General features: G+C 36.0%; 1 protein-coding gene across 3 annotated transcripts in view; it reads right to left on the bottom strand.

The window, feature by feature from the left end:
* The window catches only part of CPT1A (carnitine palmitoyltransferase 1A), a 54,887-nt gene that overhangs the window by 23,947 nt on the left and 13,261 nt on the right, over positions 1-17,679 (bottom strand). For 2 of the 3 annotated variants that reach the window (XM_058156466.1, XM_058156459.1), the window contains 5 exons: positions 13,963-14,064; positions 10,885-11,022; positions 9,149-9,226; positions 8,659-8,766; positions 5,520-5,607 (listed from right to left, as the gene is read on the bottom strand). In XM_058156466.1, coding sequence (XP_058012449.1) covers positions 5,520-5,607; positions 8,659-8,766; positions 9,149-9,226; positions 10,885-11,022; positions 13,963-14,064 — 514 coding nt within the window. Of the gene's footprint in view, positions 1-4,643; positions 4,729-5,519; positions 5,608-8,658; positions 8,767-9,148; positions 9,227-10,884; positions 11,023-13,962; positions 14,065-17,679 lie in introns of all 3 variants that reach the window. The other variant, XM_058156473.1, reaches the window with a different exon arrangement.

Raw genomic sequence — 17,679 nt, 5'->3', positions numbered from 1 at the left:
GCCATTTGCAGTGCCCTGCAGTCACATGATGGCAATTTATGACATTTTTGTCAGAAACAGGTGTTAAAATTCCAGTTTCCAGTAAAAAAATGCCCCAAAGCAACGATTCTGTTGCTATTGGTTAACAGCAACAGACTTCCCTTAATGACTGCTGCAAAATAGATTGTAAAATTGCATCTGGTCATATGGTGTGATCCTCTTTAAGATTCTCATAACATATTACTGTAATTGCAGTCTCAATTATGATTGTAACTCAAGGACTATTTTTAAACCTAGCAAAATAAGTCTTCTTGATGTTTCTTTCTAAATCTCATGAAAAATATTCAAACATTCATTATTCTACCCAGATCATTTCAAACTGAAAGGTAGTTTTTGCCTTCTAAAATTTAAATATGCTCAAAATAAAAAATAAAATGTTTATATCTTACCAAACTAATATTTTATAGACTAGTCAAGAGACATAAATGCCGTAACATAACTTTTATATAATTTTCATGCAAATATTGCCAGTATCAACATTTCCAAAAGAAATGCATTAAAACAATAGCAACTTAAATATGACACACATAAAAGCAGCGTCCTTACATAAATATTTTAAAGCCACAATGATCTGTAATTTAGGGGCAGCACTTGATTACTCTTTTTCATTATCAAGAATTACACGCCAATAAAAGCTTAGGAAAAATAAGCTTTAAAGAGAAAAGGTTAGTGAAGACATTAGTAGTGATTGAGAGAATATTTAAAAAGTGATTTTAAAATTAAGAAAAATGGGCACAATGTCCATGACTTACTCCATTTAAATTAACAGTCACATTATGAAGCATTATATGGGATTTTTACAAAATGACAGCTCAAGTATCATGAACCATTTGAATTGTTACCATGCATGCCTTTACTTATATCTTTTATGGAAGGTAATTTTTAAAAAAATATTTTTTGTTAAATCATGAAATTGTGGAAAAATACACTTTTGACTTATTCCAGTTGTTTAAATGTAGTTTCATATATTTGTTTTCTTCAGTCTAAGATTCTACATGAGCTCTCCGGGAATTTTATTCTCTTTCTCGGTTGTAATATGTAAGGCAAAAGATAGGGAACAACGATCAGAGGAGTCTAAAAGCTTCTCCATTTGACTCTAGTACCGTTGTGTTTTTCCATTAGTGGTAAATGCACAATATTGGGAATCAAAACCAACTCCTCTCCATTAAATAGTATTTTCAAATTATTAACGTGATGCAACTGAAATACATTTAGTTACAGAAATACGTTGAATTTTTTTTTTTTTAAATTTACATTTATATCCCGCCCTTCTCCGAAGACTCAGGGCGGCTTACATTGCATAAGGCAATAGTTTCATCCTATTTGTATATTTATATACAAAGTCAACTTAATGACCCCCCCAACAATCTGGGTCCTCATTTTACCTACCTTATAAAGGATGGAAGGCTGAGTCAACCTTGGGCCTGGTGGGGCTTGAACCTGCAGTAATTGCAGGCAGCTGTGTTTAATAACAGGCTATCTTACAGCCTGAGCCACACCGCGGCTTAATTGTTATCATCCTAACATTTCCATGATTTTAAAATATTTTGGAGAATGTCTCTTCATTCCTAAATATTTTTTGTGGAATCCTTGGTGCTTAAAGGGCTTGCAGATGTTTCATTACCCAATTAGGTAATATCAGTGTTAGCAAGTGTGGGGTTTACTCCCTATTTACACATAGCAATTTGCCCTACCAATTTTGTTGGGTGTGTAGTTTTCTTCTTGGTAGTTTCTTAATTAGGGTACTGTATTGTTTTCTGATTGTTTGCTTGATGTTAATCCTTGATAAGCTAGGTGTTGGCTTCTGAAAGGTTGTTTTCTGGGGTTTTTTTTTGTTCCATTCTTAGATTTTTACTGTCTCTTTTGAATGGTGTATAAATATGAGTTATTTATGTACTGGCTGATTTGTCTGAGCCCAAAGCTTCCAGGAATTTCCTAGCATTTTATTTAATTTGGTCTAGGATGCTCAGCTTCCCAATTAAAATTATAATTAAATCTGTTCCTATGTTGTGAGATCGAAGAGTTTCCATTGTGCCTTCTGATTTTACTTGGTGTTCATGGATGGGTTCTAGTCTTCCAGTCCTTAAACTGCATTTGAAGATGACACACATAAAAGCAGCGTCCTTACATAAATATTTTAAAGCCACAATGATCTGTAATTTAGGGGCAGCACTTGATTATTCTTTTTCATTATCAAGAATTACACGCCAATAAAAGCTTAGGAAAAATAAGCTTTAAAGAGAAAAGGTTAGTGAAGACATTAGTAGTGATTGAGAGAATATTTAAAAAGTGATTTTAAAATTAAGAAAAATGGGCACAATGTCCATGACTTACTCCATTTAAATTAACAGTCACATTATGAAGCATTATATGGGATTTTTACAAAATGACAGCTCAAGTATCATGAACCATTTGAATTGTTACCATGCATGCCTTTACTTATATCTTTTATGGAAGGTAATTTTTTAAAAATATTTTTTGTTAGATCATGAAATTGTGGAAAAATACACTTTTGACTTATTCCAGTTGTTTAAATGTAGTTTCATATATTTGTTTTCTTCAGTCTAAGATTCTACATGAGCTCTCCGGGAATTTTATTCTCTTTCTCGGTTGTAATATGTAAGGCAAAAGATAGGGAACAACGATCAGAGGAGTCTAAAAGTTTCTCCATTTGACTCTAGTACCATTGTGTTTTTCCATTAGTGGTAAATGCACAATATTGGGAATCAAAACCAACTCCTCTCCATTAGATAGTATTTTCAAATTATTAACGTGATGCAATTGAAATACATTTAGTTACAGAAATACGTTGATTTTTTTTTTAAATTTACATTTATATCCCGCCCTTCTCCGAAGACTCAGGGCGGCTTACATTGCGTAAGGCAATAGTTTCATCCTATTTGTATATTTATATACAAAGTCAACTTATTGCCCCCCCAACAATCTGGGTCCTCATTTTACCTACCTTATAAAGGATGGAAGGCTGAGTCAACCTTGGGCCTGGTGGGACTTGAACCTGCAGTAATTGCAGGCAGCTGTGTTTAATAACAGGCTATCTTACAGCCTGAGCCACACCGCGGCTTAATTGTTATCATCCTAACATTTCCATGATTTTAAAATATTTTGGAGAATGTCTCTTCATTCCTAAATATTTTTTGTGGAATCCTTGGTGCTTAAAGGGCTTGCAGATGTTTCATTATCCAATTAGGTAACATCAGTGTTAGCAAGTGTGGGGTTTACTCCCTATTTACACATAGCAACTTGCCCTACCAATTTTGTTGGGTGTGTAGTTTTCTCCTTGGTAGTTTCTTAATTAGGGTACTGTATTGTTTTCTGATTGTTTGCTTGATGTTAATCCTTGATAAGCTAGGTGTTGGCTTCTGAGAGGTTGTTTTCTGGGGGTTTTTTTTTTGTTCCATTCTTAGATTTTTACTGTCTCTTTTGAATGGTGTATAAATATGAGTTATTTATGTACTGGCTGATTTGTCTGAGTCCAAAGCTTCCAGGAATTTCCTTGCATTTTATTTAATTTGGTCTAGGATGCTCAGCTTCCCAATTAAAATTATAATTAAATCTGTTCCTATGTTGTGAGATCGAAGAGTTTCCATTGTGCCTTCTGATTTTACTTGGTGTTCATGGATGGGTTCTAGTCTTCCAGTCCTTAAACTGCATTTGAAGATGACTCCTGTGGATTTTTATTGGGCTTCTGGGTCTTTTGGTTTACTAAGTTGGTTTGGAAGGCGGTTTGTGTAGCCAAAGGATTCCACAATTCAATCCTGAGCTACATCTCTTCTATTAGCTTATTTTATTTCTTCCCACAAAATAAAGTGCTGGACACATACCAGCTTGCACAAAGTACAGCATAAATTACAATGTGTTCTTAATGAAATAGATGTTTCCTTCAAGAATTATTTTTTTCAAGAAAGAGCAGGACCAAGGTTCGTTGGAACCTTTTGACTCATGCTTGAAGTTTTTTTAAAATTTTACAGTTCTCTGCTAGTTTTACTTTTTAAAAGGTTCTTGCTATACACAATTTTATTGTATAGTTATACCAGTTTGAATGAAGCTATAAAAGTGGCAAAAGTGGTGCAGTGGTTAGAATGCAGTACTGCAGTCTACTTCTGCTGACTGCCGGCTGCCAGCAATTTGGCAGATCAAATCTCACCAGGCTCAAAGTTGACTCAGCCTTCCATCCTTCCAAGGTGGGTAAAATGAGGACCCAGATTGTTGGGGGCAATATGCTGATTCTGTAAACTGCTTAGAGAGGGTTGTAAAAGCACTGTGAAGTAGTATATAAGTCTAAGTGCTATTGCTATTTTTAAAAAAAGATTCAGTATTTGTATAAGGAATGCACATTGGGATTTCTACAATATCTCATCCTAATTCATTCTTTAATTATCCACTTTTTACTGAGATGCCCCAAACTGAAATGGCCCATACAGTTTTAAGAACTGGATCTCTTATCACACTATATTAAAAGCATAGTAACTTCTGCAAGAAAAAGCGCACAGCTTTAGCAAATGTGGCAATTATAGGTTGGAGTAATTTGCTCTATATAGAATGTAAAGGAGGGGCCAAATACATTGACAGGACTAACACTGTACCTGTCTCTATGCCGGGTATACGGCTAGTGTTGAACAAACGTTCATACTGAGAGGAGCACAATGGGACGGTATTGTAAATCATAAGCTGAAAGGAAAAAAGGAAAATCAAAATATCCCCCAAACAAAGGTTTCAGATTAAGGAGAAATTGTAGCTGTCACGAAGATTAAAGAAGTGGTGGAAAATAAGAGGACCTAAAGAAATGGAAACAAAAGTATTAATAATCACACAAAACGGAATCTCCATAGTAGGTAGCAAGCTATTTCCCAACAGCAATTCTTTCTACAAGCAAAACTTGTAGAAATACAAGCTAAAATCTTTTTCTTTAGGCAGTGAAGTATTTTAAATTGGCTGCAGATTTACTCACCAGCTACCACATTGTTTGAAATGTATAATTCACTCCATTTCCTTAGGTTAGGGATGTAACGTCAGAATATAAAACAGGCAAGGGAGCTTCATACCTAGCATTGGACTCTTTACAGTACTTGTTGACTGCTGATTAACGAAATGACACTTTTTCCAGGCTTATGCTGAAGCCACGTGGGCTCAGGAAAACCACTATTTGAGTGAAAGAGATGTTAAGATGTAACTACATGTTACCATCCTGCTGCCAAAAAATCCTGAGGCATATGGCTGTTCTGTAAGCTGTGGAAAAGGCACAGCTTCTTCAAGAAGCAGAAGGCAAATATAGTTATGCTGACCATGCTAGACCCAAAGGTCTCTTGCCCTCTTTGAATCAGAATAATGCAAATGTCCAGGCTCTGCATAGTGTAAATGTAAAGATTTGTAATTAGCAGAATAGAGTTAAGAGGGAATTCTGGCATTGTTTTATACATTGAATTCTCTGATGCTCCATGTTGTCAGCTGGTTCTTCTTACCTGTTTCATTTCCTGGAATACGGGAGGTGTTAAACATCCTCTCCCATTGAGCTGAGCAGAGTGGAACAGTGGATCCCATCAGAAGAATCTATGCCGCAAATGAGCATTACAATTGTGTTTTACAGAAACAATTAGGTTGTGAAGAAAAAAAACATACGCGAAGGTTACAGAAATTACCAGAAAATCTGAAGATCCCCAGAGCACTTCAGGCCTGGAGCAATTACCTAAAAAGAAGTCATTCCTATTTGAAAAAACAAGTTTCATGTGGTTTATAACTTGACATTAGTAACTGAGGGTGTTTGCCATTTCCACTGGAGATGCTTTCTGTTAATGAAGTATCTTTCAAAAGTATAGTTTTCAAAATGTATCTTTTCTTCCTATAGTTTTTAGGAAGTATTTTCTTTCGGATATTTATGTAATTATACAAAATTTGAGAGCTCTAGCAACAGTGCCAGAATAGATCACTGAAGGGCCTCATACAAATGTAACTTATTTTGTGCGTGTGTATATATACAGGCCTTCCTTCATTTGTTCTTTCTCTGCATATTCTACCCTACGCACTTTGAGATCTTCCTTCTCAGCATTTTTGTTTATCAAATTTCCATTTTAAAAATAGAAGAAGCTCCCATATTGGGGGGGGGGGGAATCCTTCATAGAACACAGCATAGTGTGTATCATTGCCTTAATCTATGTCTTCTTTCTGCCAACGTGATCACCGCAAGTTCCCAAATATTTCAGAGCCTTGGCCACAAAATATGGCCTATACTTGCAGCATTAACACAACTACAGTCTTATAACCAAATGAGAACTTGAGTTCTTTTTCCTATAGTATCAAAGATATCTTGTATTTGGAGGAAGTTGTTACGTTATATATAAGGAACTACCCTGGATTTAACAGTACTTCATAATGATTACACTTAGGAAAGGAATAATTAAAATGGAAGTTGAATCGTACATTTTTTTCTATATAGTAGACCATGTTAATATATTTATTATAAATATAATAAATATAAAATAAATAAAATAAATAAATAAATAAAATGTTAATATATGTGTGTTGTATTCATCCCATACCTATAAATATATTGGTCAGCCCAAGTTTCTTCCTACCCCAGAGTTATGAGAAGCCAAAAAAACTTGCTCATGACAACAAACACTTGAAACAGTCACATTGTGACTTTGGAAATAAACACCTAAATTTCAGACATGAAGAACTATAGTAAAATAGGAAAGTTCAGTAAAACAGTCATGTCTCTATAGCAATGCTCAATTCTTCATCAGTAAAAAATGCAGGAAGCTACGGCCAGCACTCTACTTTATTTGGTATTTCCCATGCATAGCTCTGGATTTTTAATATTGCAAGTATTGCAGAATCAACTTTTTTAGGAACTGAGCATTATAGTGTGTGTATAATACTGAAGGCCTCCAAATATATATATTTACATCAAATACCTGTACAATTAGCACAGGGCCCCCCCAAGGCTTTGTGCTCTCCCCAGTTCTCTTCTCTCTGTATACCAATGACTGCATCTCCAATGATCCATCTGTTAAGCTACTGAAGTTCGCAGATGACACAACAGTGATTGGTCTCATTCGAGACAATGACGAATCCACATATAGACAAGAGGTCGAACGACTAGCCTTGTGGTGCAACCAAAACAATCTGGAACTGAACACACTCAAAACCGTAGAAATGGTGGTAGACTTTAGGAGAAACCCTTCCATACTTCCACCTCTCACAATACTAGACAACACAGTATCAACAGTAGAAACCTTCAAATTTCTAGGTTCTATCATATCGCAAGATCTAAAATGGACAGCTAACATCAAAAACATCATTAAAAAGGACAACAAAGAATGTTCTTTCTGCGCCAACTCAGTAAGCTCAAACTGCCCAAGGAGCTGCTGATTCAGTTCTACAGAGGAATTATTGAGTCTGTCATTTGCACCTCTATAACTGTCTGGTTCGGTTCTGCAACCCAACAAGAAAAACACAGACTTCAGAGGATAATTAGAACTGCAGAAAAAATAATTGCTACCAACCTGCCTTCCATTGAGGACCTGTATACTGCACGAATCAAGAAGAGGGCCGTGAAAATATTTACAGATCCCTCACATCCAGGACATAAACTGTTTCAACTCCTACCCTCAAAACGACGCTATAGAGCACTGCACACCAGAACAACTAGACACAAGAACAGTTTTTCCCGAAGGCCATCACTCTGCTAAACAAATAATTCCCTCAACACTGTCAGACTATTTACTGAATCTGCACTACTATTAATCTTCTCATAGTTCCCATCACCAATCTCTTTCCACTTATGACTGTATGACTATAACTTGTTGCTGGCAATCCTTATGATTTATATTGATATATTGACCATCAATTGTGTTGTAAATGTTGTACCTTGATGAACGTATCTTTTCTTTTATGTACACTGAGAGCATATGCACCAAGACAAATTCCTTGTGTGCCCAACCACACTTGGCCAATAAAAATTCTATTCTATTCTATTCTATTCTATTCTATTCTATTCTATTCTATTCTATTCTATTCTATTTAAATAATATAATTTTAATTTAAAAGAAAGCTAAAAATATTAAATGGCTTAATTCTTCCAAAGCCTTGTGAGAACACATGGCCTGGCACAATTTTAGTGTGTATATGCATGTGTGTGCGTGCATGGAGGTATAAATAAATAAAACTGAATCAATGGGTATCATGATGCCTGTAAGCATCAAGTTGCTGACCTTGAAGTAGATGACTATTCAATACAGATACACAAAGATTTTTTGCAGGATGCACAAAAGTCTCTTCAAAATTCTTTATCCTAAGTTCTAAAATTGGAACTTTACTGCTATTATGTGAATAGGATTAAACACCCACTGACTCAACAACAACAAAATAGCTTAGTTACATGAGCCTGGAAAAAAACACCCTTCCTGGCTTAATTAATTTTAATTTGGTCCCTAATTCTCTGTTACTCAACCATCCTGCTTTTTTCATTTATCTTATCAGGTCACGTACACATTATATTTACATATGCCAGTCAGATGTCTTATTTTTCCTCTCAGCAATCTGTCAATAGAAATAATACTTCTTATTTACGGGATTCAAAAAAATGGAAAATTTACATACTGGCTGGATTTGTTGTCTATCCAGTTTTCTTCTATACAGCAAGATAGCATGGATGGCGTTGCCAGCTCTAGCTGCCTGTACAGCAGTTGGAGTAAAATACAGAAAATCCTGAAAGATGACAAGAAGAGGTAGGAACAGATGTTAAAGTATTATGTTCTTGAGGACCTTTTAAATATCCAGAAGCAATAATATTGTTCCAGTAATAAGGAAACAAACGTACACACAAAATACAGGAAGTTTTTTTTTCTTACAGGTCCCTGTAGTAGCATACTTGAATAATGATCTAAACGTCACATCCCTAATATACCAAACATGGGAAGCAAAGGGAGTTATCATTGATTTACATTCGGATACATTGAAATAATGACATTTGTTGTTCTTATATAGACATAAATTGTTATCCAGGCAAGTACATGTCAGTTGGGAGACTAGTTATGACCTTATTCCAGCCGAATGGCCAATTTGTGGTTAAACTGAATAGTTCACTCACCATCGCAAAGTAATTACTGTTTACCATGATAGGCCCACGTCCTCTAAGATAAATGTATTCTTCCCACCAATCACTAACCTACAACAAAGAAATGATCTGGTTCATTTATCTATGAAACTCAAACAGAATATCAAAAGACATTCAGATACAATTAGTTCTACCTTCTCAAACAAGCCACAAATTATGATAACTTGATTGCTTTGGGTGCCTGTGTTGGTTTTACATAAGAACAGCTTTGAAAGAAAGCTCATCTAACCTTACTTTCTTTCCCTGTGGGAAAGGGAAAACACCGTCTTGGTTAATGTTTGGCAAGAGTTGTTGGAAAAGTGACTGAGAAAACTCCTGTCATGTTGTTGGAGGGTGGCTGTTGTTGGTTTTTGGCTTACTGCAGAACAATATGAAACTGACGCTGATTTATTTTTGCAAGGCTTCCAAGTAATATTGCAGCCAAAAAAAGAATATAGGGAATGAACATGTAGATGATAAGCTTTGTCAAAAGTTGACATACTTGCTAAGGAAAATAACACAAAGGGCTGAAAGATCAGGCTGACCCTCAATTACATGTATCAGTCTTTTCTACTATGATTAATGAATTTTTTTTTGGGGTGGGGGTGGGGGTTTCCTCAGTGCAATTGTGTAGAAATCGTTTCAGGAAATCATATAAAAACTGCACTTCTCAAGCCAGGAAACTAAGTCAGAGATGGATTAAAGTAAATGTTGGCAAATTTATTTGAAGTTTTGTGATTAAGGGTTCCATGCTCAGAGTTTAAGTTAACACAAGAGACTAGGCCTGTGATAGCGAACCTATGGCACGCATGCCAGAGGTGGCACACAGAGCCCTCTCTGTGGGCACGCATGCTGTCGCCAGATGCTCTTCTGGTTTCCATTTTCGGGCCTTTTCAAGGCCATTCTCAGGCTGTTTTTGGTCCAGAAAATGGCCTGAAAAATGGCCTGGTTTTTGGCTGTTTTTTGGCCCCAAAACAGCCAGGAAAACGGCCAAAAAAACAGGCATGCATATGCCGGCCAGCTGGTCTTTGGGTTTCCAGCACACGCACGTGCATTCCGGTTTGGGCACTTGGTGCTGAAAAGGTTCGCCATCACTGGACTAGGCGAACATTGATAACCTAAATAATTAACTTCACTAAGACGAAGTGCCTGCTAAAAGTCTCCTCCTATCAGGATATATAACAGGAGGAGGAACAGAGGCAGGTTTCCTTGGTCGTTGCTTCTCTCCTTTGGAGAAGCTTAACTATTATCAAGGCATTAATGGCTTCCATTTTTATGGCCTTCTAGAGAATAGTTAGCACCTGACTTCTCTAGAAAACATTAGGTGTTTTCATTGGGTCCATCTTTTTTTATTGTTGTGTTTCTTGTGTATGTCTTGATTTTAAAGTTAGTTGTTTTATAAATCATCTAAATAAACAAACAAGAAACAAACTAGAAAACAAATAATTTGCAAGTTTAATTTAGGTATCCTAAGCTGTTTTCAACACTCTGATAACAAGAGAGCTAGTGAAAATTGCATAACAGTATCAGTCAATGTTTCGAGCATTATTTTAAAAGTCAGTTTTGTCGGTAAGCACATCAAAGGGGCTATTATCACCTTCTATTTTCTAGATGTCACACACAAAAATCTTACACATTTTTTGTTTTTACAAAGTAACTATCGGGAAAATTTAAACTAGTGTAACTTAAAACAATATGTTTTCATGAAAGCACTTGATTTACCTACTTACATAATTTGTAGCCCACCAAGACTTTAATTTTAGATACCACTGTAGCTTTGGTCCCAGATTTACAGCAAAATCTTTGCCAAGACTTTCCATTCTTTTAAATTCTTCATTGTTCATAAGTGGACGCACCGATTCTAAATACTAAAATCATTAAGAAGAAATGAGTTGGGATCAACACTGCAAGGTCTACCTGAAGAATGTCTCTCCACACTTACTCTCTTCAAACAACAGCTAAAAGCAATCTTCCAAGTAATAATTTCACAATACAGCAGCAGCAACAACACATGTGTATTATTACCAATTATATCATGATGGAAAACTATAATATGGAGTCAGTTAATTTAAAACTATGGTTTCAATTGTGGCTTAAAACTTAGACAGTGACTGATTTTAAGTTAGTTTTCCAATTCTGGATTATTTATTTATTTATTTATTTTGTCGCACAGTATATATAAGCATAAGTATGAAATAACTATACAATATAGAAGCATACGTATGAGTATGTAATAACTATATTAATTGGATATAACAAAAGGAAACAATAGGACAGGAATGGTAGGCACGTTTGTGCTCTTATGCACGCCCCTTACAGACCTCTTAGGAATGGGGTGAGGTCAATAGTAGACAGTTTTTGGTTGAAGCTTTGGGGATTTTGGGACGAGACCACAGAGTCAGGTAGTGTATTCCAAGCATTAACAACTCTATTACTGAAGTCATATTTTCTGCAATCAAGATTGGAGCGGTTAACATTAAGCTTAAATCTATTGTGTGCTCGTGTATTGTTGCAATTGAAGCTGAAGTAGTCTTTGACAGGAAGGACTTTGTAATAGATGATTCTATGAGTCAGGTCGAAGGCGGCGTAGTTCTAAATTTTCTAAACCCAGGATTTCAAGTCTGGTGGCATAAGGTATTTTGTTGCATTCAGAAGAGTGGAGAACTTTTCTTGTAAAATATTTCTGGACACGTTCAATTGTATTAATTCAGAGATGTGATATGGGTTTCAGACAGGTGAGCTGTATTCAAGAATAGGTCTAGCAAATGTTTTGTATGCTCTGGTTAGTAGTGTAGAGTTTTTGGAAAAGAAGCTACAAAAAATTAGTTTTACAACTCTTAGAGCCTTTTTTGCTATGTAGTTGCAGTGGGTTTTGGCACTTAGATCATTTGATATGAAAACTCCAAGGTCTTTAACAGGGTGGGGGTCATCTGTAAGGTAATGTCCATCAAGCTTGTACTTAGTGTTTAGGTTCTTTTTTCCAATATGTAAGACTGAGCATTTGCTGGTTGAGATTTGGAGTTGCCAAGTTTTAGACCATTCAGATACAAAGTCCAGATCTTTTTGGAGGATTGCTGTATTGTTGGTGGTGTTAAATAGTTTGACATTATCAGCAAAGAGAACACAATCACTTGTAAAATGGTCACAGAGATCATTAATGTATAATATGAAGAGTATTGGTCCAAGAACGCTGCCTTGGGGAAACGCCACTTTTGACAGGAACAGGATTTGATATAGCATTGCCAATTTTGACTACTTCTTGTCTGTTTGATAGAAAAGCTGTTATCCAATTGTGGAGAGGTCCTGAGATACCGTAGAATTTTAGTTTTAGGAGAAGTTTATCATGTACTACTGAGTCAAAAGCTTTACAGAAGTCTATGTAGATTGCATCTATTGCTTATATATATATATATGTATGTGTTCTAATAACAGGCTTCTTAACAGCCTGAGCTATCCCGGCTCTTTTTATATATATATATATATATATTGCATCTATTGCATATATATATATATAAGCAATAGATGCAATATATATATATATATATATAAAGAGCCGGGATAGCTCAGGCTGTTAAGAAGCCTGTTATTAGAACACAGTAGCCTGCAATTACTGCAGGTTCAAGCCCGGCTCAAGGTTGACTCAGCCTTCCATCCTTTATAAGGTAGGTAAAAAATGAGGACCCAGATTGTTGCGGGGGCAATAAGTTGACTTTGTAAAAAATATACAAATAGAATGAGACTATTGCCTTATACACTGTAAGCCGCCCTGAGTCTTCGGAGAAGGGCGGGATATAAATGTAAATGGATATATATATATATATATATATATATATATATATATATGTATGTCTATGTAGATTGCATCTATTGGTTATATATATATGTCTCATTCGTCATCTTCAGGCTTCAGCTTCAGGCTTTGCTCCCAGAAGCACGAAGCTGAAGCTGAAGTAGTCTTTGACAGGAACAGGATTTGATAGAGCATTGCCAATTTTGACTACTTCTTGTCTGTTTGATAGAAAAGCTGTTATCCAATTGTGGAGAGGTCCTGAGATACCGTAGAATTTTAGTTTTAGGAGAAGTTTATCATGTACTACTGAGTCAAAAGCTTTACAGAAGTCTATGTAGATTGCATCTATTGCATATATATATATAAGCAATAGATGCAATATATATATATATATGTCTATGTAGATTGCATCTATTGCTTATATACATTATATATATATTATGGTATATATACACACACACACACACACACACACACACACACACACACATATAAATATATATACACACACTCCATATATTGGTTTCTTTTGCGTAACTTAGCCATAATACCTGAAGATATGGACTGAGTTTGACCTTGTTTGACTGCTAAGCTATTTTCTGAACTGGATTTTCTCTTTCTGACTGCCCAAAGTCATAACCATTTAGTCCATGGACAATCAATTTGGATCATTTTCAGTAGGAAAAAATATGTCTATCATCTTCAAAACATCTTGAGCATTATTTTACAACATATATTCTGGATAGCTGAATTACTCACTCTCCCTCCCTCCCCCCCCCTCTCAAACATACACCTGGATATTTGAACACTTGGATAACCAATGCAAAAACATGATCAGTGAATAAATCAAATAATAATTACAATTCTACTTGTATCTGAAATTAACAAAATACCATATTAAGTTTGGGAAAATTATTTCCCCCCACCCCTGGTAGAAGTCTTTAGGTGAAGCAAATCCAAATTAGTTTTTACCCCAATATAAATGTCTAGGGAGAAAAGTTTCAAATATTCACCTTACCCTATTTACAGTATCCTTTACAGCTGGAACAGGAAGGCGTGGTAATGAGGTCTGAAAGCTATATAGCATTGGTTTACGACCAGAGAAAAGTTTCACAAGTGCCTGGAAATAAAACACGAAAAATAACATTTTGCAGACTAGATGAAAAAATTATCTTCACCAGGAGTGTTGGCAAACTATTTTTCCTCTCACCATTCTTTTAATATAGATAAGAGCATTATATGTTATCATAATATGAAACATCATTCAGGATGTAGTTTTATATTGTGCTAATATATTGTTTTATATATGTTATTCTTCTTTTTACTGTAATCTGCTTCTATATACTTCAACTTGGAAGAAACATAAAATTTCAAAAATAAGCCATTGTGCCTTTGCACTTCGTTTAGTGAAAATGATAGATTATAGATTTATAAATCTATAGTTTTTAAAATTTAAAACTGTTATCCTCTTGAACAAAAATATTTTTGCCCTTGGCTATGGCAGCACAATTCCCAATTCTAACTGAGCTTTAATTACATCTAATATTTCTTTGTTCTCTTGCCCCCACTCCCCGTTTTACTGCTTCAGGGGAAAAATCTTCATTAATTCTACAAAAGTCCATAGTATGCACACTGACAGTGCGACATAAATAAGACTTTTCAATTTTTTTACAGACAACAGATGTTAGTAGCACAACTGCTGAAGGACAGTATATTGGAATGAGTACATTCTTTCAGTGGAGAAAGTTTTGTAAGTGGGTAATTTCCACTTTTCCATTGCTCTGCTTCTCCCTGAAATTTTTTAAAGTCTATTTTAAAGAACTCCTTAAGCATGTGGAGTATGCTTTGGACACATTTATGTGCCTTTACCATTGGCTCAAATATTCCTTACTAATTGTTCTTGAAGGACACATCAGCTTGACACAGCTTTCCTCTCATGCCCAAGCCAAAGGCAAAGTCAGCTTAGTTTGAATTTTTCTAATCTGATGTTGAAATACCATTTTCCACTTCCATTACAAGTCCTTCTATGTGATCTGCACTACTGTGGCAGTAATCATGATGATCTGACCAATTTCAGGTGTTGTGTTTCAGGTGCTGTGTATCATCTTTTCGGTTTTTGCTGTCTTCTGTCATGTCATAAGGAGAGGAACAGTAGCACCAAAATCACCAGAGAAAGCTGTAGACTGTGTCTTTGTATAGTTCCTGTCTGATACATGCAGAAGGAAAGGCCCAACAGGCAGATCCCCCTGCAGGTCACACCAAGATTCTGAATAATGTTAAATAATTTTTAGACTGCTCAGAAGATGTTTTAGTTTTCCATTTTATCACACTACGGAAGTTTTTACTCCATTTGTTTATACCTACTCATATAGACAATATTCATAACTAAAAGAAACATAAAATTTCAAAAATAAGCCATTGTGCACTGAAAAATATGTCATGGCATTTTCAATTCTGGCTCATGAAGTGCTTATCCTTCTTGTCCTACTTATCCATTGAAAGCAATGGCTCAGCACAATAGGCACTGCCTGAATGGAAGATATTTTTTGCCTGCACGTAGAATTCTCTTTAACATGGCATTATAAAGTTGTCTCCTAAAAGCATTGCTATCACAAAAATAATTACACTATAATTTCTGATATTTTGCAGAACATAAAATTCCTCATTCCAAGGATAGAGATTAACTTGTTACAATAACCAGCTCTCTCTCAAAGTTATTTTTCAAAAAGAAAAAATACTAATAACTAAATTAGAAAAATTATGAGAAATAAGGATTAGGTGAAAATATTGAATGATCAGGACAATTTAATGTTTAAAGTAAAACAAATTTCCTTATCCTCGTGTCCCCTCAATGCGCAAGACTTCAACAGTGGAAATCCAGAACATCTGATGAGATTAGGAAGGCACAAGCCATCCAATTATGTTAATATTGTTGAAAAACTTAAGGGTTTTAGTCCTTATAGAAAGAAAGCAATTATCAGCTGAATTTCTCCACACATTTTCCATTTCAGTAATGGTAAATGATTTCCTGTTTATAAACAGGAGTAAAAATCAAAACAGCAGAATGTATTAGTTACAGTTGTTAACAATGCCCAAGCATAGCATTGTTTAAACAAAACAGTTTTAAAGCAATGAACTATAGGCCATGCCAAATACTCAGCCAATGGAAACATTAAGCTATGACAAAGCAATGCTCTGGGCCTTACCCTTCAGATACAGCCTGTATTCAAATGAAAAAGTCTTGAAATTATCTCTGAAGTAAACTATCAGACATTTAGTATGCAACTGCTTTTTTATTATTCACAGAAGTATTTAAAATTTTAGATACTTTCATATATATTCCATTTATATTCTACCAATAAACACAAATGGTAGTTTGTATGAACCATAGGAGGTAATTGCATATAATCCTGCTATATAAATATTTCTAAGCCCCTGCTATATAATTGAAGTCCTAGTAGACAACCCATGACCCATTAGGTTAGGACATTCTTCCTTCTACATATAATGTAAGGTGGTGCTGTTTCTCTTCCCCTTATGACCCTCAGCAGAGCCACAGTGAAGCTCTTCCCCCTCCTCTTTCATCTCCTCAGTTGACCTGTGCAACTGCCTGCTAGAGCAGGGGTCTCCAACCTTAGCAACTTTAAGACTTGTGGACCAACTCCCAGAATTCCTCAGCCAGAAAAGCAGGCTGAAGAATTCTGGGAGTTGAAGCCCACAAGTCTTAAAGTTGCCAAGGTTGGAGACCCCTGTGCTAGAGGGAAGCGGAACAAAGGGAGCTGGAAAACTGCAAGTCTTAAAGTTGCCAAGGTTGGAGACCCCTGTGCTAGAGGGAAGCGGAACAAAGGGAGCTGGAAAACTGCAAGTCTTAAAGTTGCCAAGGTTGGAGACCCCTGTGCTAGAGGGAAGTGGAACAAAGGGAGCAAGGAAAACTGCATCCCTGATCCCCATTCCAGCATGTCCCCAAGGTATTCTCCCTCCAGGAAGAAAGTGAGACGTATCCATTGACTGCCGGAATCCCCCAGCCAACCCTATTTTGCCAGCAGTTCATCCTTCCCTCACCACCCAATGCTGTTAAGATCGGGACTTGCACCAGCTGATTGGGTGCAGAAGTCAAAGGGATTTAGGAAAGAGAGCAGGGATCTGCACCTCCCATCTCTTGTACCATGCAACTATTGAGAAGTGTAGTCAGAAATAACTCGATTTGTTGAATTTCAATCATCTGAGGTACACGGTGCTGTCATCACCTTAGAAGAGTTCACACTTCCCGATGACTTCTTCACTTACTTGTGGGAAGCTGGCAGGGAGTATGGGAAATGACAATCAGGTGACCGCAGCTGACTGTGCAGCAGTGCAATGATACTAAAGAGGTCACAACTTTTTAAAATTTCAATTCCATGGGAGTAATGGTTTTTGGGTGCTTTCTGTTAAATTAGTCCATTTGAGGAGTGTTGATTCAAAAATTATTGCCCTATGAGCTACTGTTTTGCCCAATTGAAGGTCACAAACCAACAAACAGGAATTTTAGTAGTATATAGATAAATAGATCTGGTATGCTTCACAACAAAAAAGCTGGTTTACAGTATAGGTAGCCTTCTATTTATGACCAGTCGCTTAGCAAAAGTTATGTGGATAAAGTTGGTGGGTCCTCCAAAAAGGTACTTATGACGTGATTCTGAACTTCTGATAGACAGAGCCCCTCCCACTGGTCATGTGAGCAAATTTTGGGTCATTG

The sequence above is a fragment of the Ahaetulla prasina genome, chromosome 1 (genome assembly GCF_028640845.1).
Source record: "Ahaetulla prasina isolate Xishuangbanna chromosome 1, ASM2864084v1, whole genome shotgun sequence".
Classification (NCBI taxonomy): domain Eukaryota; kingdom Metazoa; phylum Chordata; class Lepidosauria; order Squamata; family Colubridae; genus Ahaetulla; species Ahaetulla prasina.
The sequence above is the reverse complement of the archived record's forward strand: the minus strand, read 5'-3'. Positions and strand labels throughout refer to the sequence as shown.